General features: G+C 29.2%; 2 protein-coding genes across 8 annotated transcripts in view; one reads left to right on the top strand and one right to left on the bottom strand.

Moving 5' to 3' along the window:
- LOC118187069 (uncharacterized) overlaps positions 1-2302 on the top strand; it is a 102556-nt gene extending 100254 nt beyond the window's left edge. For all 7 annotated transcript variants that reach the window (XM_085811844.1, XM_085811846.1, XM_085811849.1 and 4 more), the window contains one exon: positions 1943-2302. In XM_085811844.1, the coding sequence (XP_085667970.1) occupies positions 1943-2077 (135 nt within the window). In that variant the 3' untranslated portion in view covers positions 2078-2302. The remainder of the gene's footprint in view (positions 1-1942) is intronic.
- LOC118187075 (uncharacterized) lies at positions 2124-23636 on the bottom strand. The gene is made up of 9 exons (XM_035357252.2): positions 23480-23636; positions 13656-13706; positions 12083-12157; positions 7617-7676; positions 7421-7486; positions 6197-6244; positions 6019-6093; positions 4815-4880; positions 2124-2377 (listed from the first exon to the last, which is right to left on the bottom strand). The coding sequence occupies exons 1-8, from the start codon at positions 23540-23542 to the stop codon at positions 4821-4823; spliced, it is 498 nt and encodes a 165-aa protein (XP_035213143.1). The 5' UTR covers positions 23543-23636; the 3' UTR covers positions 2124-2377; positions 4815-4820.
- Positions 23637-24045: the final 409 nt, after the last annotated feature.

Genomic DNA, 24045 nt, shown 5'->3' with positions numbered 1-24045 from the left:
CATTCGTTGAAATAAACTAGTACCTGTAACAACTTAAATATATTATGTTTGGTAGGTGAAATAATTTTTATTCAATTCACAGAACATATAATTTAATCATTTATTTTTGTTTAACAAAAACTTCCAGATATGCTTCCTTTCAAAATAAATCTGAGCATATGACTTAAATAAAAAATTCAAATATTAAAAAAATTAATGAATTAAATAAATAAAAATTAATAAAAAAATAAAAATCACATATTCAATAAGCATCAGGCACGCAGTTTTCAGCAAAATATATATGCCTAACAAAAATAATAAAGATTTGTTGTATATTTCCAAGTAAAATTGGTTATAAGCATGATAGTTTTTTCTCCAAAAATTTACCCAAAATTCAATATTTGTATATAAGGCTGAAATAAAAAATCCTCTAGCAGTTAGACATGTCACCATAAGGTGAAAATATTGGTAAGAAGGTGATATTGATGGAATATTTTCCAATAAATCCGTGGTAAAGTAAAATGCCAGAGGCCAATGGGGTTTTTTAAACTCTGGTAACCTTAACTGAAGTTAAGACTTTTTTTCATTCATTTTCTGTGTTGTATATGATCTATGGTAACTGTGCTAGTCTCGTTTTCATTTTGGTAATGATGCAACAATCTAGCAATATAAACAGTTAGATGTTTAATCTGATTTAAAATAATAACAATTAAGGAAAGGTTTTCATTTCCTTTCCTTCTCTTTCCTCCTTAAAAATAATAACAATTAAGAAAAGGTTTTCCTTTCCTTAATTGTTATTATTTTGCTTCTTTTAGTGAGTGTACCTAAGCCCTCAAAGATTTTTTATAATTTCTGTAATAATCCTCCTCTTCTCTTTTTTTTGGGGGGGGGCAAATTTTACAATTTTTTTAAAGACACCCAAAAATGTGCCACTTTGAATTTATTCTCTTTGTTATATCAAAAAAGTTGTTGTCATTTTAGAATATGAATTCTTTTAATGTACCTCATCAAGTTTAGTAAGTTATCAGCATTCTAGAAACTTTAAGATCAACTTATCTATAAAGTTTTGATTTAGTGATGTGCAGATTTCATGGTGGTTTTTTTAAGAAATACAACATTATTATTATATCATTAAAATAACGATAATGTATTAAAATTAAGTATTTTAAGAAAATAAGAATTTTTTTTTTTTTTTTTTTTTTTTTTTTTTTCCCCTATGTCGGTTTTTTAAAGTACCTTTATCTTTCAATTTGGTGATATTCAGCTATATCGATTCTGAAACTGAAAAGAGATACTAAATATGCAAAATATAGTTTCTAGGTTATATTATAGAAAAAGCTATTGTAAATATGTTAAACTAGGTTCATTTGTCTGATTTTCCATGTTTATATATTAAGTATTTTTTCCTGTGTAATTATTACAAATATTCAGCTATGTGTCCAGTTTTCTTTGTAAAACTCACATAAGACTTTTTTCTGAATTTTTTTAAAAATCATCCAATATTTATTTTAAAAAATTTGTTAGGTATTTCACATCTGTCTTCTGCACATACCAACCTCTTGAGTGGCTTCTGGTTTGACAAATTTTAAGTCTCCTTATGCCACAGAGATGTAAATTATAAATATTTATGTTTTCTTGTGATTCAAATCTGTTATTATTGGTTTAACAGTTGTTTCTATTAGGCACCACTCTCCAGAGATAATTTTTTGATTGAAGGAAAGAAACAGATTTCTTTACAGTTAACAGTTATTTAAAGGTGAATTTTGTCTAACTTTTAAATAACTCTGAGTTATCTTTTTAAAATATGGATCGTGTATTGGTAATTCATTTTATAAAATTCACTTTATTTACAATAGTAATTAGTTAAGGTAATATGTTAATTATTGTATATTTTATGCATTCTGTTATTATTATTTAAGCTGCTTTTATATTAATGTATTGGTGTTCATAAATTATTTCATAGGAGACAGAAAGGTTACTTCGCAGAACTAAAGAATTACAAGAGTCCTTAGATCGGACTACAGCCGATTATGAAAGCTTACAGCGCTATGTACAAATACTGAAGGCTTCCTATTTTAAGGTTTTTGGATCCTCTTGATATGTGAATGTGTCTCATTATTGCGTTATTAAATGAATGACATAAATTAAAAACATAGAACAGTTTATTACATCACAAAATTCTCCAGCTTAAAAGTACTATGAAAGTTTCTCTACACAATATACATTTTCAGATGAGAATTTTTTACAAAACTAAAAACTTGGATTCATCTGATTCACATCATCGAATCTTTTCTTGAAAGTACATGATTTGTTTTTTGTTTTATCACAAATTTTGATATTTGATTACTCTGAGCACTCTGAGCTGGAAGTGCTTAGATATCAACTGGAGCAGAAGAAGCTGAAGGAGAGAAAAGAATATTTTTTAAAGAAATTATTTTTCTGTATTTTATAATAGTACACATATGCACTGTGCAGAATTTTAAATAATACATATATTGTATGTGTCTTAGAGTGATAGAGTCGTTCTCAAACTCAGTTTTGCTTTTAATCAAAGCAAATATGAATCAAAATAAACTCTAGGAAGGTTTCACAATGTGTCTCATAAAAATTAACTAAATTGATAAAATTATTACCTTCACATATTTATCTTTTTATTTTATCTTTGGCACATTTATTATTTTTATTTATCTTTGGCATATAGTTCCAAAATAATAAGGAACATTTGAATAAAATAGCTTATCATGTATTTTTACTGTCATCCATCAGATAATTGTGATAAAAGACAGAAAGTTAAGGAAATGGGATTTGTTTGGTTGAAATTTAACTATAAAATATTCTTTCCCAAACTTGAAATTTGAATCTGATTCAGAATGAAATGTGAAAAATATTACTGGCACAATAACAATGCAATTTTTAGCAAATTTTCAGAATAACCTGTTATTCAATGCATTTTGAAATTCATTAATAATTTCCATTATAGTGTTTCTAATTATTTAATACAAAATTGTTCATACTGCAAACAGAAACAGTATTCACCATTATTATGTGTTCATTTTATATCAAATGAAAATAATTTCTCATTCAATTAGCGATTTAGTTACAAACATCAGACAAATTCCATTTTTTTGCAGACATAGAAAAATTTTAAATTTACACTGCATTAGGTTTGAAGGGCTTTGAGAATTAATTTAATCAAAAAATGTGATATCTCCTTTGTTTATTCTAATAATTTTCTTGAAGTTGGGTGAAATAATCCAGTGGCTGATACTATCTGAATTCAGCTTCTTAGAATTCCAAGCAATTTTGTATCCATGTCATGTGATATTTAGCATAGTCAAGTCCTTTTGCTTTATTATTATTGGTCAGACAAGGACAACATTTAATCTTATAATGCAAAATATTTTAAAATTTTATAAAATGTAAGGATTTAGAGATCATGTATCTAAATCACGGACAGACAGAATTTGTCTGATGCTTCCAACTGAGTCGCTCATTCAGCATGGCATATTTTGTTTTAATGCTGTGTCAGCAACCAGTGCATGTATTGTTTACCATATATAATCATTCAGTTTTTAATAATAGAAACAACATACTAGTTAAGATTAATGAGCCTAGGGATGACTTGAGTCAACAGTTTTAGTCTTACATGTTTCAACAGAATTTTTTGTTCCAACATTATTGATATTTTTCACACTGAATCAAATTCAGGTTTTGAATGAAAAAAGCTACCTTTATAAAAGTGCTCTCACCTGTGTGAAACAGCTTCTAATGTTCCAATCAAAACCTTTTAACCAAATCAATGATTTTTAATGTCATGAAATTTAGTTGAAATTTTTGTGTGAAATGCTATACAATTTTCTAGAATTTATTTTGATTTCATTCTTGCATCATTAAAATATGTGATTCAATTTGAAAATTGATCTTGGAATTCTCTATCATTTTAGGATGTATTATAATAAAAGTAATAAATGAATTTCTTATTCAGAAACATAATACAAAATTAATAGACACCAAACTTTCATTAGATTCATTTCTAAATTATGCTAAATTATTCAAAAATGCATAATGTGAAAAAAACTAAGGTCTATTTTTTCTAATATTTTTTTTTAGGTATCTTGTTATGTTTCTAACACTGAGACGTGGGGATCTTCAGGATTTTAATATTTTATTACATGAAAGTGTAAAGGGAATAGCTAATATAGTTAATGGTAATGGAGAGAGAAATGTTTAAAATTTTCTTACAGATTTTTTTTTTAGGTTCTTGACATATGAATTCTTCATGATGCTGAATAAGTCTGCACTTTGCTGCTTGTTATCTGGTTCATGTGACTTGACAGCTATAATAATGAACTGTTTCAATTTTGTTAAAGTTTGAGATAAGAGTGACATAAAGTCCTATACTTTTTTGTAACATTGTTAAATTGCATTCAATAGCGTTAAAATGGATATTTTCGTTGAAGTGTGGTACCCAAAATTTTTCATTATTACAGTACTTCCTTTACTTCGTACAAGGAAGTAAAAATCATTTGAGCATCATATTTCTCTTTCCATTACCACAAAGTACATTATCCCATTCTACTCATGTTATGATGTAGTAAGTAGTACATTAAACACTTTGTATCAAGCAGTCCTCCAGAATTTATGGCTATAAAAATCTATTTATAATACTTGTTGTTAATAATAAATATTATGTAATAAAATAACATATTAGAGGGATTTGAAGGCATTTAAATGCAGTTAGAATTATATTAGCTGAATTTTAATAATAGTGAGAGAACTTTAATATACATGTAAGCATTCAGAATTTTTAATTGATATACTGAAAGCTTAAATACCTTAACTTAAGCAGATGCTGCTGCAGGTGCTTCAGTTGCTGGAGGAGTGATCTTGATTTCACAGATCTGTAAAATAAAAGTTATATCTCAGAAAACCATCTAAAGAGACTACTTCAAAAAGATGGGATTATGTTTTTACTTCAAACACTTTTTTTTCATTTTTTCTGTTAGATTTTAGTAGCTATATTGAATAAATTAAAAAATTTGAGTTAATGGATTTTTGATTATGTAAATAATTTTCTATTTAATTGATAACTTAATTTTGTGAATACTTGGCAGACTGTGTCTGAGTACTAAAGTTAATTTCTTCTGTATGTTGACCCTTGCTTAAAATATTAAATAGCATCTTTTTTATTTAAAAAGATTAATTTGTAGTTACAGTTCGATGAAATTTAATCATGCCAGCAATGTCATCTATTGAAAAAAGTGCTTTGAAATTAAAAATATCAGTATTAAATCTCAATTTGTAAGTTTAAAAAAGTACATTTGTTATTTTCAGTACAGAAATGAGGCAGAATGTAAGAAATGTCATGTAAATAATTATTACTATTATTCAGTAATTATTATTATTCAGTAAGAAATGTCATGTAAATAATTGTTACTTTTGTATGTATATATTGTATGTGTATGTGTGTGTTACCAAATAGTAATAAAAACAAATAATTTGACTGTGTTTAGTTATTTGAAAGCGATAACATAAAAAATATTCACACCATTTTTATTAAATTTAAAATATGCTTTTTTACAATATTTATTGAAACTCTGCAATATTTTATTTATGTGAAATAGTCAATATTTATTATGCAGAAATTAAGGATAAACAAGAATATTTACTAAAATGTTAAAATGTAAAGAAAGAATATAAAGATAGAATTATTTTGATTGAACTGATTTGCAAGCATTAATGTTTTCTCTTGTGAAATCCATAGAAATTAAGCATTTAATTTTTGTTTAGATAGGCACGTGCCGATATTACCTCACTACCTTTTCTGCCTGGTTTGTTCTTGCTTGTCTAAAAATAAGTTTTTACATTTGATATGTAAAAAATTTTCCAAAAACATTTTAGTGTTTGCTATGTAAAGTCAAGGCTATAATTTTTGAATATAACAAAGTAAAGATACCATATTAATATATTAATGTTTAAAATATTTGTTTATAGTATTTATTGTTACACTTCCCCGCATATTATTGTGTATTTATTTACCTTTGTGATATGAAAGTCCATGCAAGCTTGGTAGAGCTGAACTTGAGGAATGTTGTTGTCAGGGAAGTTTTCCTTCTGCAAGTATTAAGAGAAGTATTTTTAAAAACTCAGCTCATATTTAAAAAAAAATTGAGGATGATATAACTTTTTCTGAAATAGTATCTAAATGAAAACTTACTGCTTCCTTGCTGCATTCATCATGTTTAGCCAAGATTTCAGCTTCAGGCTAGTAAATAAAAAACGGAAATATTTAGAAAAACTTGTAGGGAAAAAAGGGGGGAATTAGTTATTAAATTAGTCAAAGTTCTGTCATTAAAAAAATAAAAAAAGGGAAATATTAGAAAACTTGAATGTAGAAAATTATAATTTTATTTTAATTAAAATTATTTTCACAGTAAGAACCTTTAGAATATATTCACTATGAAAAATCACTATTATACTTCTCATAAACATATTACCTGTCAGAGGATAAAAACAGATATGAATGCCAAATTTAAATTATTTAATCTATGCTTATATAAGCTTTCATTTTATTCATATAGAAACAGGTAATTGGCAAGTAAAAAAAAAATATTGATAAAATTATTTAATCCATCATTATATTTCTTAAAATAAAATACATTTTGTAGAAGTATCTTCCATCATAATTATTTTCAAGAAAGGTTGTGATTAACATGTTTTACAGTTATGAATATAAAAGAAAATTTTTTAAAAAATTAAAAAAAAGAGTGTTATTTGCATTCAAAGATAATTTTGCTTCAATTATTCAACCTTAACACTTTTTTCCATTACTTATTTTAAATATTTAACTTAAATATACTTAGTTAGCAATGCATAAGAATTATCAGATTTTACAAGGAAACTAGGATTGTAAAATGCAAGTTTTTAACTCTCAGATTATTGGAGGAGCGAGGTGTACATAAAATTACTTTTAATGAAGTTATTTGAACTTAAAATCTTTTCAAATTCTGAATAAATCTTATTTTAAGTAGATTAATAGGTTACATTAAAATAGAAAGTTTATTTGCAGAAAATTTTATTTAATGTCATAATTGTTTAGAATTTAATATATTATTTTAAAAAGCCTACAAACAGATATTTATAAAATTCTGGCTAATAGATACTATCTGTACATGCTAACTTACAGAGATTCTCCTAAATTAAAAATTTCAAATTTTTCTGCTATTACTTCCTTTCTCTTCCCTTGTATAAAAAATTATTCACCTAATGAATGTCACCAATTTTGCTAAATTCTTAAAATTCTACGTCATTGCAATTTCTGTAAATATGATAATAGTTTTATGATCAAAATTTATCTGATTATTAAACATTATAGTAAATTTCCTTTTTGTGTGTGAAGGAATGGTTACCGAAATTATTTTTGTGGATTTGCGTTACTTACTTTCAAGTTCTTGCTTTGGATTTCTTTTCTGGCTCTCTGGTAGTTGTATTTGTTGTCAGCACCAAACTGAAGTGAAGAAAAATTAATTATGAATATAGTACATCATGATTTTTTTCAGAGCTTTTTAATTCATTAAAATTTTTATAAATTATATGCAGTTTTTGTGCAGTAAGATTATCCTAGCCAATTTACTTACCCATCCTTCAGTCTTCAAAGCACAGGTAGTGATAGTTTCCCGATGAGCATCAATTTGTTCCTGTGGAAGGAAAAAAAAAAAAAAAGAAGAGTATGAATTTATGCATACAGAGCTCAATATCCGATTAGAAACCATAATCGAAGCATTGAAACTCATATTCAAATTTTAAATTAGAATAATAACCCTTAACATGAGTAATAATGAAATACAAGAAAAGCATTTATATTTCAAGGAATTAAGGGCAGTTTAAATTAGTAATTAGATTAAAATTACTTTAAGTAAGTAGAAAATTCTGTTCAGCAAATTATTGCCGAAATAAAATGCTTACTAGAATCTAGAGCATTCTTTTACACAGTTATTTTGATTTTCCATTGTGGGAATTATCAAAAAATTAAATTAGTATACTTCGTGATTTTACAGAAATAATAAAATAACAGTATTTAACATACTTTACTCATTAAGGAAGTGTACATTAGAACTGTAGTTATCTAGACTGCTTATGTTTCTTTCTAGTCAAGTAGAAATTCAGCATGTTTTTAGTTTACAAACTTTTTTGGATTAACTCACTGCAAAGATATTTTATTATTATTTTATATTAATTTATGTTTATTTAGATCACCATTTTTATCGACCTCTAATAATCTGGCTTTGTTTATTTAAATAGATCTAGATAATGTATTCTTTGTTTTTTGGACAATTTTTTTTTTTTTAAATTTAGTATTATAAAAATAAAATTTTGATTTCTAGTTTTGTGACTTATGTAAATAAATTATTCATCACTTTATTATTTTAAATAACAAAATTTAACAGTTTAAAAATAAGTATCTCTTCTTTATACTTTTAACTAAAGCTTACGTGGAATAAAATACGATAAACAAAGAAATAAAATTCCCTTCTTTTCAATATTGTAAATATGTATATGCCTTGTAGAAAAAGAGCAATCTTATTATCCAGATGAACTATGGTCTTAAATATTCCTCTCAATTGAAGTTAGCTGCATTTAAGCTCAAAAGTTACCTTTAATTGTAAAAATATTCATTAAATATTTGGTTTAATCAACATATAAAATTTCAAAGTTTTTCTGCTTTTATAAAGAATGGCGAATCACTGTCCGGACATTTAGATGACAAAGTGAATTCTTGGAATATTCAAATACATTTTTATTTTCCTTTATGATGGCTCATCTGTAAAGAAAACTGTTAACTTTTAGGGATTTTGAAACCAAATTATAACTGAAATAATCTGTTTGAACATGATGAATCTCTTACAAGTGACACAATTTCGTCTAATTTTCCGCGCTGTGATATCTCCTCTTGATTCTATAAAATTAATTAGTTCTAACTGCGATTAAACAAGAAGCTATTTCTTTATGAAGATTCTGAATGTCCATGAGATTTGAATCTGGCAGTTTTGAATATTGTTAATCTCTTCGCCATTAGCAATTGCTTGGCAGAAGATGGAATAGCTCTCTAATATGGGAGATATGTATTTTTACAGAACAGCTTATATTGATGTTTGTTCAAATGAAGAAAGCCGCCAAAACGGGATAATGGTTAATGGCGCTGACTACCATACCGAAAGACACGGGTTCGAATCCTGGGGAAGGCAGGGATGCTTGTAAATGCATAGTGTCTGTGTGACATGGGGGCAGTCTAAACTACGTGGCACGCCAAAAGTCTTCTTGAAACGTTGGTTGTAATTGTAGTAAAAAAGGGTATATAACCTGTAAATGATGCTCAAGAGTCTTGATAAGGACAGACGCATTTGACCGTTTGCCACAATGAATGTTGTGGGCTTATGCTGACCTCTTTCAGACTAGTGGGACTGGTAACAACAACAAATAAAGAAAACGAAATTCATCACTCCGTTTCGCTAGCAAAATCCTGTCTCAGACGAAGATCCAACTTCTTTCACTACAAAGATAACACAGGATTACGGAAAATTAAAGAATGATTTTGCGGCCTTCTAAAATATGGGGCAGATTCAGTTGTCAGATTTTTTATCAGTTTATTAACCATTCGGATATTTATAGGTCTTCAGTGCTGTGTGGACGCATAAATTTCTCCATTTCATTTTAATACCAAATTGCATGATTTTTACTAGGGTAGTTTAAGGATATTGCAGACTACAGAGAAGAATAATTTGTATACTAAAAAGCTATATAGGGCGTAACGTGATCAGACACTAATTTGCAGAATTCTTTCAAATTAAGAATTATCTTCATCTGATGATAATCTGTTTTCATTATTTTTGAAACAGAATTGTGTCCTTGGACTTAGTCTGCAGTATAAGATCTTGCCCTTGGTCAAATGAGATTGCCATTCAACTTTCGACATGATTTGAAATTCATATCTGGATCATTTTTATTTTCGGGAAAATCACACAAAGAGACAAGATATTTCCCTTACACTTAATTACAGTTTTCTTCTCCAAGCTAGCATAACTAGTTAGGAAAAAATCTTTATGCAAGAATCTCTCTTAATTCGGCTTAGATACTAAGATACGGTTCAGCTATTTTATGCTAATATCGTTAAAATGCTGAACCGATTTCTAAGATAAGGAAAAATATTAAAATATCTTATTTGTAAGTCTGTTTGATTTTCAGAGATCTATAATTTCAAATATATCTTCCATTTTAGTTAAATAAAATTGAAAAACACATGGTTTTATTATTGCTTAGGCTGAAGAAAATCGTTAATTTTACGTCGCTCATTCGATCTGTGTTTGTGTGTATATATATACATATACACATGTTCAATCTGAAATATGATTATGTATAATGTCAATGTTTGTAAAAGTCAATAGCTGAATTTACAAGATACAGTAAAATGTGTAATTTTAGAAACAATCAGACCATGCAATGTAATAAATGCATCAGATATGGCAACTGAGTATTTCATAATTTAAATTCAAAACATATCTTTCCATAAAACTTGGCAAATTTTAATTTTAAATAAGTTACGTTTCAAATTAGGTATGTTGTGAAATATTTTCTTCAATTCTTGAACGCTAGAAATTCATATTTTGGAAAACACATAGTAAACACTTCTTAATGATAGCTCTTATGTATTGGATTGAATTGGATTATTTAATTATGGCAAATCACACGAGGGCTATCTGCCTAAAGGGAGGGATACCTTCGTGGAGGACTTTCTAAGGGAAACTGGCTCCATAGCTCTTATGTAATATATGTATACTAAAATATTTAAAGAAATTTAATATCTTAATTCCATGCTTCCCCTCTATATTTTAATATTCACTAGTCATATATTTATTATTCATATACTTTAAAGGAAATAAGAAATATTCTTTTTACAAAAGTTATAAACTCGAGAATACAAAAAATAATTAATAAATTTAATCATATTTTCTGCCGTTTTTATGCTCTGTAATTATGAGCAAGTACAAATGATGAAGTCAAATGCTGATTTTTTCTTATTAATGTATGAATGTTTCAATAAATTTTTCTCATTCTTTCTCAGTAATGAGTTTGAACAGCAATATGCATTTATCGTTAACTGAATCTGCGTTCTTTTATTAAAGAAATTTTGCATATTATCTAAGCGTAGGATGTTATAGCGCCTTATTACGCTTAATAACACTTTAAAAAAATTAATGAATATTAATTACTAAATTCAATGTAATCAGTAAATATTTTTAAAATAAAATGATACTGTAGCATGTATATATCCATTTCTACATTTTTCATTGTGGACTAAAATCCTGAACCGCTATAACTTTTTAACGAATTTTTACAGAATTTTCTGAAATTTTGCGAATACTTGATTTGTCCGCGAATGTCTAGCAAATCCTCATATATCGGAATTTTTTCTCCTGTTTTCAGTTTGTATTATAATTGTTAAATTATTTATGTATTTAAATATATATATATATATATATATATTTGCCGCTTTCTTTTAGAATTTCAGTGAAAATACACTAAAACAAACCTGTTCCGAAATCGAAACCATAACTTCGTATTACCTTAAGTTTTGTTTTACTTATGAAATACAAGATAAAATCGCCTGCTTGCCTTTCCCGTAATTGCCTTCGAACAGTTTCTAGCCGAACGATCATTTCTGCGTAACGTGCTTCTTAATGATGAAAATTGGTACATGTAAAATAGGATGTATGAAAACATCGCCGAATTAAAATGTAATCTTAATCTAAAATAACGGCGTTGAATAATTTTCTAGAACTGAATTGATTTATAAATACAAATTTCATTTAAAAATTTGCAAATCATAATTTTTTTTAAATTTATTACATAATAGTTATTTGAGTTAGTGCTTCGTTTCTGGTATATATTACCCAGAAGGTACGCGAATTTTCGTTATTTACCTCGCAAATTTTAGTTCTTTTTCTCGCGATAAAATTACTGTCCTAATTATCAAATAATCTCTGAAATCATTAGTTGAAGGTAATTGTAATAATTAGAGGGAAAGGTGTTGCATGAAAAGACGCACCTGAGTGAGGCTAGCACCTTCAGCTGGAGGAGGGTTCTTCTCCAGGCACTGCTGGATCACTTCGCCTTTTGATTTCTGCAGAGGAAAAAGGTACAAATTATTATTACAAAAGTCTAAGAATCAGATTAAATAAAAACTGGTTTGCAGCAGACTGCGTGCAGGTTTCCCCCAAAACGGAGCATTCCCATAAAATAACAAAAGTTGTGCTTTTGTAAATGTTCCTGCAAAGCCTTCCGTTGTCCGAAATGACACAAAACAAAGCAAAAATTATCATCAAATTATGTAAGAAAAAATTTCAGCCATCCTTTTTATTGTGGAAAAGCTATTGAATCATTTAAAATAGCAAACAATTTTTAAAACAAACAAATGTTAGTGTTAATTGAACTTCTAATACAACAAAAGTATTGTGATAAATCCAGTCTAAGTAGAACTTCCTCTAGGGAAGTCAGCAAGCACACTTGGGATTGTGATTATTTGATTACGGCAAAGCCTCGAGGGCTATCTGCCTATGGGAAGGGATGCCTTAGGGGAGGACTTTCTAAGGAAAACTGGCTTTGTATACACGTTACACATGGGGAAAACCACAAAAACGCACATGTAGCCAGCCCGTTTTCGGGATTCGCATCGAACTACCAGTGTTCAGCGACTTTACCGCTCGGCCGCTGGTGAGCCCAAGCGTACTGGGAAGCTTACAGAACGGTCGTAAATTAAGTAGTGAGTTATGAAAACTATAGGAAAAAGCTGAAAGAAGGTTGTTATTTATGCCTATCAAGTTATTATAGGTACAGTTTTTCTGTCTATCTGTTCGAATATTAAAAGCTGTCATCTTTAGTCGGTAATGCGGAAGGGTTGAAAAATATGCCAATATGCTTGTCTGTTTAAAACGCTGCTTTGTTTCATTTTTAATGTCACACAGTTCTTTTGTTAAACCATAAAACAGATGCTTAATGATATTTTCACTTTTATGAAATCGGAAGAGAAATAAATCCAAAAAGCAATCGAAAGAGGCTTTTTCACTTTTATGAATATAAAAAGGAAAATACATTTTTGATTTCTTTTGTAAGCCGAAAAGGTATTAATGTAAATGTTTCCCAAAAGCGAAATTTGCGAATTTATTTCAACAAAAATGTTAATTCATGCTTTCAATTTTTTTTTTTTTTTTTTTTTTTTTTTCCATATGTCAAATTAAAATTAGGAAAATATAACACTGTGTGATCAGTCTTTACTTAATTAGCAGAAAATATGGCGATAAAGGATTTCGAGTTCTAGAAATGCTTCTCAAAATATATGCTTTGCGTTTCAGAAAATTAAAGTAAAAGAAATTCTGCTTTATATTTACTGATTTTTAGTGCAAGTTGAGGAGTGGTATTATTAAGTTCTATTTTTGCTCGTATTGCAATGGAATGTCCTTGAATGTAAGGATGAAACAAACTTTGGTAAATGAGTGAAAAATTTGTTTCTCTCTGTGTCTAATTCATTATTTTATTTCTGACTAGCATAAATAAAAAAAGCATAATTTAATGGTCTAGCATAAAATTATTATGTATCTTTCAAAATGATAAATGAGACTTACTTGTTCTTCGGCAGTTGGCTCCAGCTCTGGGCATTTTCCCCAATTTACTTGCTGAAAGGAGGAAAAAAGGAGATATATTATGCAAATTTTTAATAAATATCAATATTTTATAGATGCTAAATGTTTTTATAAGTTATAATATTTGAAATTGATATTTTTATATATTAATTCATTTATCGGTATTCTTTTTTGTTCTAAAGTTTTAAATCAGTGTGCATGTACCATGGCTGATTATATACTAGGCAAAATAAATCGATATTAGGCTTTGCAATAATTTCGTTTTGACATTAGGTAAATACAAACAAATTACAGCGAACATGAATACGCATAATTAATAATCTACAAGTCCATTTTTTTAAAGCTTTTTTATTAAGCATTTTTTTTCTGCACTTACGCCATGTAGAGTTCAACAGCAAAATCACAATAATAGTAATATATGTTTAGAATTCTCGATGCATTATTAAAGTGGTGTCATATTTCTTTTTCAGTCTTTTCTCAGTTTATCATATCAATGTTCAGTTTTCTTAATAAGATAGCTTACGAATTTTTTTTAACTATTAACGTTTTGTGTGTTAACGTTATTTATTAAATATTACATTCTTCGCACTTACGACGCATAAAATTAAATTCAACAACAAATTCACAAAATATTCAAAAATTCACAAAATATTCAAAAACAGCAGGTCTTGAGAATTTTCGGTAGACAGTTTCGTGCCATGGAGATAAAAATGTTCTTATTTCAAACAGTGTTGCCATTGTTCGTTTTCAAATCGTTGAGTTTTTTAAACAAAAAAGCAATCGAATTCAAAATTAGGGTTTCCAGGTGCACATGGTCAGGTGGAGGATTACGTTATTCAAAATTGGATCGCTCTAAGTACCTCGTTCACGATCGGAGGAACGTATTTCATATATGCCGATTCTTCATTATTTAACATTTTAAAAAATAATACAGATCGTAATATTTAGTGGCAACAATTTTGAAAGTTATACGCTGTTTATAGTGAACAGATGCAAATCCCATTTCGAGACTAATAGCCTCTTTTGGAATAATAATTATAATAATAAAACCTCCTTAATTTTCGACACCTCCTGATTTGTTAGTAACTTGAGCAGTGTTACTTTCAGATGCCATTTCTCTTATGATATATATGTTCTACTATAATTAGCAGTTAAATTTAGTAGAATGTAATTAACCAAGGGAGGATCGTAGAATCTAATTATATAAAGTTGGTCTACTAGATTCTATTCGTAAAGATACGAGAATTTGCTTACGTTGTCTGAAAGTAACATCTTTTTCAGTGAAATGTGAAATTTCATACCAAAAAATATAGCTACTACTACCATCAAAAATAATTATTACATAATTCATTCAGTTTAGACACTTACTTAAAAAGTATGATATACTTATGTCAAAAAATGTTCAATCTCTTCCTAGTTAATTTTGTTCTCATATATTCGGTAAGAATTCAGATTGAGATTTACTATATTGAATTTTACTATGACATTTACTTCTTGTATTATATTTCTTACTAAATTTCAATCTCAGAATTAAAATGTTAAATATGTACAATATAAAATGCTCTATAGTACAGACCACACTTTTTGTTTATGCATAAAACAAGTTTTAACATATTTTTAGAAATTCCTTGGACTTTTTTACATTGATCTTTGCATTCATTTCTTAAAGGTGTTTAAAATCCGCATGTTTATTTTTATGTGTTCTTTTTTGTTGTTTTCAAAAGAATTACAGCATGTGTTGTATCATTTATGTTATTTCATTCATATTACTCAATAAATGAGATTTTACGTATGCGCATGCGCAGTTTGTTGAATCATCAACTAACTTATTTTTTCAACTGATCGGGGGGATGGAACAAGAATATTTAGTTTAAGAACAAAAAGAAGAAAATATTTAAATTTCAAACTAATCTCCCGAAAGCCGTGTAATGTAACTTTTAAAATCATCCTATTAATAAAAAATCTGCGAGAGACTCGTAAGAAAAACATTAAAAAAAAAAAAAAAAAAACTTGTTGAAACGCATAATTGTTCTAACAGCCGCATTTCCAAAATACATTTTAGTAAATTCATTTAAAAATTGTGCAACTGTTGCTAATAGTTTTAAAATGATTTTTCTTTCGTCATGCTCCATTGTAACATTGAGTATTGTTTAATGTTTATAGAATAGCTACTATTGATGTGGTATAAAATTTTTACTACCGATTGTCAGGTTGCCATTCTACATTGCGAAATTAAAAGCAAAAAAAAGTGCAAAGTAGTAGACGAGGAAGCTTGAAACTGTGATAGGCAAAATAAATTATAAATTTAATTTCAAATTGCAATCGAGATGACAAATGCTGTAAAGAAAAGACAAGAAAATATGCGAGTGGAGATTTTGAAATTCATCAACGAATTAGAATAACTGGAGCAGAATGTGAAACGAGATGAAATCTGCATAATAAATGAACTTTATATCGTAGCCTGGAAAATCCTGTTAAGCAACTCTGCCTATGATAAAATCAAAATTTATTTTATGTTCAGGAAATATGTTAACGCTACTGCGCTGCAACCTACATTGAACTGGTTCTGGTCTGTCATATTGCAACAGAAATTCGGTTTGGATTTACAGGGGTGTGAACCTTTTTTTGAATTTCAGAAACAAGTTCTTCAATGACAGATGAAGGTCGCCTATAGAACAGTTAATCAACCAGAAACGATATGCAGATCATTTAATTCAATTTCTCAATGCCATAAGTGATTAAATTTTTTCTGGGGAAAGAAAAAGAGTTTAGAATTTCGAATTAATTACGATTCAGTTTCATTACATGAAGCGAGAGTGAATTCCTGTGGTATAATAATGGTAACAGTATTAAGGCAAAAAATTCAAGCCTTAAAATGCTTTTCACATGATGAAATCCCTCATTAGACAGAAATTTAATTCAAGTCTCTTTCAGTGATTCAACGTTTCAGAATTGGTCATTCATGTATTCTTAAATTAATATTTTCATTCCTTAAAAAAATTTTATTATTAGACCTCGAGCTAATTTAAAAGGTAGTTAGTTGATGTAGTAAAATACCTTAGTAAAGAAAAGAAATACCTACGAAAAAACTTTCCTTTACGAAAAATACCTTTGTGAAAGTTTTTTCATGAGAAATCCGCTCTTTTCTTTCTAACAGAAATCAATTTAAAATGGGAGGAGCTTTTACACCAAACTTTTTGCAATAACCGAACACAGAAATTTATTTAACGGTGTTAGTCACTCGGTTGAGTTGATTTAAACTTACGCATTCTTTTATGAGAATATCGTCGATAACATGTCATACCCATTAATTTATAAAAACGTTATTTCAAGGACTATTTTATGAATTTAATACTTTAGAAAAATTGAGTTAATGTTCATTCTTTTCTTTGTAGAACATGACGAAGCATTCTACACGAGGACATCTGTCTAATTGTAAAGATGCTTTCATAGAGTACTTTCTAAGGGAAACTGGCTCATATTCATATTACGCATCGGAAAGTAAACCATGCACCCCAGCCCATTCGTCAGGGTTTGTTTGAATCGGGCTCGAATTATCAGTATCTCGGGTCTTATCCGTTTGCTATTGGACTCTCGATTTAATGGGGTTTTTTTACATACTTTTTTTATAGGGAATACACATCTACGTAAGCTTCCAGAGTAAGCTATCGGAAAACTAGTTTAGAAAATGTGTTTAAACGGAAACAGCAAAATTTGCAGATTCGTGCTTTTGATTATGCCAACCATATTCGCTGAAATTTATTACAAAAATCAAGGAACTGGGATTTCCTTAGTATCCGACTGAATAAGAATCAAGGAATTTATAAGGAAACATTAAACATTCTCTTAATTTATTTCAAAGAAAAAATTAAATCTTTTGTTGCATTTACAAAGATTTCATGTTGATATATTCACCTGCAGTAGTCAGGCGATAGTTATTTACTAATAATTTACGATTTCGTTTTTAGCTGAAGATATTTATGATGTTCCCATTCACGAAGAATATATCATCTTGTGGTCCAGTGCATTATCTAAAGCATTTAACTATAACTGAAAAGGAAAGGATGCGAAACGAAAAATGTTTGTAGATAGAACTCATATTCATATACCGCTCCAATTGCTGTTCTGAACAGTTATCCCTAAAATAAAAAATTGCTTCTCAACGATAGCCATAACGATCTGTCAGAAGTAAGGGAAAAAACATTTCCCTTTAAATGACGTTAAATACATAGATTTAAAAAATCGGGCCGAATGAAATTTATTGGACATCATCTGACATATTGTTCCTCTTCAGTAGACTAAGCAAGTGTTTCCGTGTTTGGTTAAGAACAAGTTTTCTCAGATAAAAGTGAACTATTTGTTCAAAGTTAGTAAATTTCATGCTAGGGATATTAATAGATTGCGAAGACCAACTAAAGCAGAATGTTCAGCAGCTTTATCGGAAGTAAAACAAGTTATTTTGAATGAAAGAAACAGGTTTCTGATAAACTTAAGAAAATAAATTTTATCATGTGGGCGATCTAAAATCAGTTTTCATGCTAACCAGTCCCTTCTCGACCTGATTATATTTTTGCTGTTTTCAGTTTCTGCTTTTCTGATAGATAGTTTGTCATAAATTATTATAGAATTTCTTGAGCAGGTTACTTGGAATTTGTAGACTTTTGTCAAAACCTGTGTTTAGTAGCAAAATTGAATAGAAAATTAATTGGAATACGTACAAACAAAGCGTGTAATAATAGAATGCGTAATTTAAAACAAGATTTACAAATTTGCGCGAGGTTGTATTTGCCGATTTATTTATTTATTTATTTATTTATTTATTTATTTATTTTTTTTTTTTTTTTTTTTTACAAATGTCTGTAAATAGTTCAGAAACGAACATGAAAGCTTTAGATTAAAAGGCTATAGATCCTAGAAGAAATTTCCTAGCGCAAATGCATTTAGTTCCTTGGTTTATTTTAAACTGATGGATAATACTGAAAAATGATATTTAGATTTAAGCGTAGAATTTGTTAGAAACGTTCACTAAAAAGAAGGGTTTTAAAAAAATTATAAAACGTTTTAAAGAAAGGTAAATTAGGTTACAGTGTTTTTAATGGCTAGTTACACTATAAAAAGTAGCAATAAATCAAAAATAAAAGTGAGTTTCTAGTTTTATTAATCCTCTTTTGGAACATCTACACAAAGAGAGATAATGTTCTTACAAACTCCATCACAGAACGTTAAAATGGAGTCAACACCACAGAACGCTAAAATATTGTGAACAAATGGTTTTCTTCATAATATGCAGAAACCTTCGATATTTTCGTTTCTAACAATTTATACATTTTAAAATTTTGTTGGTTGAATTAAACTGTCTTAGAAAGAATTCTTTCAGAGATGATTTTCTAAATTAAAATGAATGGTATTCAGAATTTTCTAAAGCAATTTCAATAACGAAACCTGGTGGCAAGTAACTTACAAGACCGTGAATTCGGCCGGAAAGAAATTATGGCCATTTATGTCTCAGGCAGAAATTTTGAGTATTAAGACATTGAGGACCTTCTTTTTTTTTTTTTTTTTTTTTTTTTTTTTTGTAGGTTTGGAACATATCAGTAAAGGCGTAAAGATATTACTAAAAGACCATATAGATGAACTCAAGGAAAACTGGAACACCAGAAGCGGTAACAAAAGGTGATTGCGGAAAAAAGAGTCTTTAGAAGGAAGAGGATATGTATCTAGTTTCTTGATCCCTGAAATTTGAGCAAAATGAGGTTAGATGCTTAAATATCATGTAATGATATCAACTCGATAAAGCACTAGCAAGCTTTCAGCATTTTAAGAGATAGACAACAACGAATCAAGTTGAACAAGTGTTCAGGAAAATGAAACCCACCGTGTCTTAATCAGAGTAGAGTGGCTTTAAGAAACAAAGAAAAGCTAAAAGAAAATATCTCAGGAAGACACTTCTCTGATGTTTTTATGAATAAGAACTTCATGTCCACATATAAACAACAATATTTCTCCCTTTTCTCTTATTTATCTCTTTCCACTGGTGCCATTCAGTTTCCTTTGTGCATGTACGATTACATCAACCTACGTTTATGGCCATTTATATATATATAGTTTTTGTCTTTTTTGTCTTAGATTTAATGATTTTCCATGGTTATATGTTACGAACTTGTGTTCAGAGCACTGTTGTAAGAATTTTTTAATAAGCAATAATCTGTAGTCTAGGAATGGAATAATTCCATTTTACATTAGTTCATGCCTCTGCGACAGTACAGTGGTTAGTGACACTAACTGACGTTCTCCAGGTTGAAATTTTGGAGAATGCATGGACTTGTCATGCCATACATACACTGTAAATACGCAGTGTATGTATACCCTCATGCCATACATACACTGCGTATTTACAGTGTATGTATGGCATGAGGGTATTCAGAATGCGAGTAATCCAAAAGTTCCCTCGAAATTGAGGATTGATTTGGTGTTAGGGAAAGAGAAGTGGAAGACCCTCGGACGCCATCCTTCAGCATGCTGTCCTTCAAAATTGGGGGGAGGGACGAGGCAAAGTCGTACTATCACATATACGAGTATGATGCTTAAAGCTTATAGTAACGACAAACGGAGTCTTATAGTCCTTGCTACGACAAAATTCACGGGCTTGATTATACACAACAATATTAGTTCCTATGGCTAAAGTATTTTTGGATTACGAACGTCGTGCAAGAAGGAATTGCATTCGGGACTCGAGGTTCCATTATATATAACTAGCACTGACAGATTCCAAATATGGGCAAATTACGGTGATTTATGGTAAGCAGTATCAAAGAATGAAATGCGAAACAATTAACTAATCAATTATTAGTTAATTAATTGATTAAAGCAAAGCAAGCGAGGTCTATCTGACCTAAACGGAGGAAATGCTTTTTTTGGACGATATTTCTGAGCAAAATTTTTTATTTATGTATGTGCTATTCATGCGAAAGTTATATTCGTATGTGGGAGTGATTTTTGCGTTATATATACGGAAAGCTTCAAAAACACTCATACTATTATACCTTTCAACAGTGATCGAAGCCGGGTCAAATTTTGTGCTCAATGGTCTTACTCATTCGGTCGCTAGTTATCCCAAGTATCTATAACATTAAATCTTAGAGGAATGTATATAATATGCCTTATTTATTTGGCTGTTGCTTGGCGAATTATCAGCAATACATGAAAATTTCCTAATAGCTGCTAGCATGTTTACTTTGAGACCGTAACCGATGGGCAACATTCAAATAAATATGGCAAGTATTTTATATTTGGGGAGGAAAAAAATTCAGTTATATTCTTTAGTTTGTTTTTTCCATCAAAAAATAATTAACTCAAACTTGTCTGAAAAGAAAATGATCTAAGACACGTGCATTAAATGTGCTAACAAAATCTTTTTATTCATTTTCTTATGAGATGATGCCAGAACTGAGATAAACTATAACAGTTTGAGATGTATTTTAAATTGAATGTCTAATCTTCCACCTTAGTATCAAGGTACTGCCAAGTACTTCCTCAAAGACACGGAAGTGCGGGACTAGAGAGTGTGGTGGAAAAGTTTTGGGGAGAAGGAAAGCAAAAGAGTTTTTCGTCTGCTGGGCCAATTGGGTCAACTAGTCACCGGTTGGGACGGCGCACTTCTTGCATCAAACAATTTTGCCGCTTCGAATAGCAAGTAACCGTCACCAAGCGATTGAGAAACTAGTTTAATGTTACTTCAGTCTTTTCACACTAATTACGAAATGAAAAATTAAGTTACAGCGGATTATGTTGTTCTAAGCGCAAAATACAGATTTTAATATCAGTTTTAACACTTCACTGCTGCTGAAATGAAAAATTAAGTTACAGCGGATTATGTACTGTTCTAAGCACAAAATACAGATCTTAATGCCAGTTTTAACACTTCGCTGCTAGTATTTAAAGGAAACGATTGAGTAATGGAATAAGCTGTTTTTCTGATTTTAAGTTAAAAGAAATTCAGATTTGTTATTTCTAAATTAGCCCTTCAGTCTTTCCATTTATTGAAGTGCTTGTTACGTAATGAAAAATTTTCTGCGAAAAATTAAGAGTTTTTTTTTTTTTTAATATAGAAATATTCATTTAGAATCAGTGTTTTGAGATAAAAACACCGAATTTCCCCCCCCCCAAACCTTATGAAACGAAAGTTTGGAACTTTTTCTTGTTGCCGAACTAAGATCTAGAATTGCCAAATTGTTGCTCGTAAACCAAATTGTCAAATAATAATAATTAATTTTACCTCTCTCTTTTGAAAATTGTTATGCTGTTGTATTGATTTACACTTTACTGAAATCTAATTTTTAAATAAAATTTAATTCGTTTGCATCATCCTTAGTAAAATAATAGCTGAACATCTGAAAGAAAATAATAATTTTCTTTTCTCTAATTCAATTACTTCCTAGCAAATATTAGTTATAGAAACTCGTGAAGCGTGTGAAGACTATACAGTCGAGACGATATTTCAATCTTGACAACATTCAATCACAATAGAAATAAAATTTTAAAAGAAAATTTATTAATTTTAAAAAGGTTTCCCGCGGTGTTTCTTTAAACATTGACTCATTAATGTCAATATTTGTACTCATCTCTAAAAACAGGCTCTAAATTATTTTGTTTTAAATTATTTCGTAATTGTTAAACATAATTCATGTATGAAATCTGTTAATAGATCAACAGGATTAATTTAAAATAATTATTTAAAGAATATACATAAATGTGTGTTTTTAAAAGTAAAGCAATTAATTTCTCAGTTTTAAAAAGAGATTATTAATTCTGCTTGTACAATGGTATTAAATAATTCACTACAAGTAATACTGGTACTGTGTCAAATACGAAAGAGATTCTAAAGAGGAAAAAATCCATTGCTTCCTAGGAAAAAGAACTTTCCAGAGAAAATTAAAATAGTATTTTATGAAAAATTAAAGAACATTAAAATATACTTCGATTAAAAATATATTCGAGAATAAATAGTAATAATAAACTGAAAAAATTAGTCTGCTTTGTTAAAGACAGTATTGCATGTATTAATAAAAACAAATGCATTCCACTGCCAAAGAATCTATTTAGTACATAGAAAGAAATATATCCTACTTGGAAAGAATATTTGTTCTTCCATTCTTATTTTATAAATTACATTTTCGATTTAGATATTTAAGCTTTAATTTCTGAAACCAGATTTATTTAAAATTTAAACAGAATTTGTGCAGCTAATTCATTAGGAAAAAAAGTATTTTACATAGGAAAAATCTATTTCTCTCGATTTTATTGAATAAGTAACCATCAATCAGCTAGATGACATAGAATGTTTTTGTAATTTATTAACGTTAAAATTATCATTTGCATAGAAATAGAAACTATAAATAATTTTCATAACCTTCCAAACTCATAATTTGGAATTCTAAAATTTGCATTAAAATATATCGTTTGTCATAAATACTTATTTCAGTTCAATTTTGAAATGGATAATTCTGAAGTAATAGATTGAATAGAAATCAAATTATGAAGTTTTGGAATAAATTCAACTTAGTGTTCAACATTATTCTGAAAACTAGTCAGTGTTTCTAAACATCCAGATGTTGCTTTGGCCTGTTCCAATACTACAAATTTTGTTAACCTAAGCCGAAAAATTTTAAATAGTTTGGAAAATTTTTTGGATGCTATATCCTCACGGGCATGCATAATCTTTTGCGAATACTTTCTCTTTCTCTGTTTTTTGGGCAGATTGTTTTGATCCGCAAGCGATGATTAGATGTGAAGATGCTGTTACTCACCGGTACTTCCTGTGCAATTGCCACTGCAGCGAAGCAAAGGACAGCTAGAACAAAGCACTTCATGATAACACCGAGAAAGGTAGGAACAGCTGAAGAGCAGACGAACCGAAAAGGTTGAGAAAACTGTTGAGTACCGAAACCTAAACCGTAGCAGGCTTATATATTCGCTTTCCAACCAACCGCATGGCATCGCGGACCACGTGATCGTGAGTAACGTCATCAGGGCCAGTGACACAATGGACCGGAAAATGGTGTTTCGAATCTCCCTCCACCCGAGAAAAACCCTTTTCGGGCGAAGAACGTGATCTTCGCTTGTATTTTTGTTCTATTCCACCCTCGTCGAATCTCCATTTCCTCGAACAAATAAACAAATTCTTGCAAAAGAGCGAATTCGAGTGTGGAATGGATTATGAGATACCTTTTATTTTCTTTTAATATTTGTTTTTGTAATTATTACTTTTCTAATGTAGTGGGCTATATTTTATCATCCAGTTTTGGAAACACTCTCATTTTTAACTCACGTTTGACACGGAACTGAAACCAAGAGGAAAGGGGGGGGATGGTCG

Source organism: Stegodyphus dumicola, chromosome 2, assembly GCF_044657685.1.
Source record: "Stegodyphus dumicola isolate Sdum_Otavi_A_Nest chromosome 2, ASM4465768v1".
Classification (NCBI taxonomy): Eukaryota; Metazoa; Arthropoda; class Arachnida; order Araneae; family Eresidae; genus Stegodyphus; species Stegodyphus dumicola.
Note: the sequence above shows the minus strand (reverse complement) of the source record. Positions and strands in the feature narration are given on the sequence as shown.

What these genes read in the sequence shown, in the direction of transcription:
- LOC118187075 (XM_035357252.2), bottom strand. Translation starts at nt 23,542, where the DNA reads ATGAAGTGCTTTGTTCTAGCTGTCCTTTGCTTCGCTGCAGTGGCAATT. An exon ending in CAATTGCACAGGAAGTACCG is followed by an intron (nt 13,707 to 23,479) that starts GTGAGTAACAGC and finishes TCCTCCTTTCAG; the next exon opens with CAAGTAAATTGGGGAAAATG. An exon ending in CTTTGAAGACTGAAGGATGG is followed by an intron (nt 7,487 to 7,616) that starts GTAAGTAAATTG and finishes TCTTCACTTCAG; the next exon opens with TTTGGTGCTGACAACAAATA.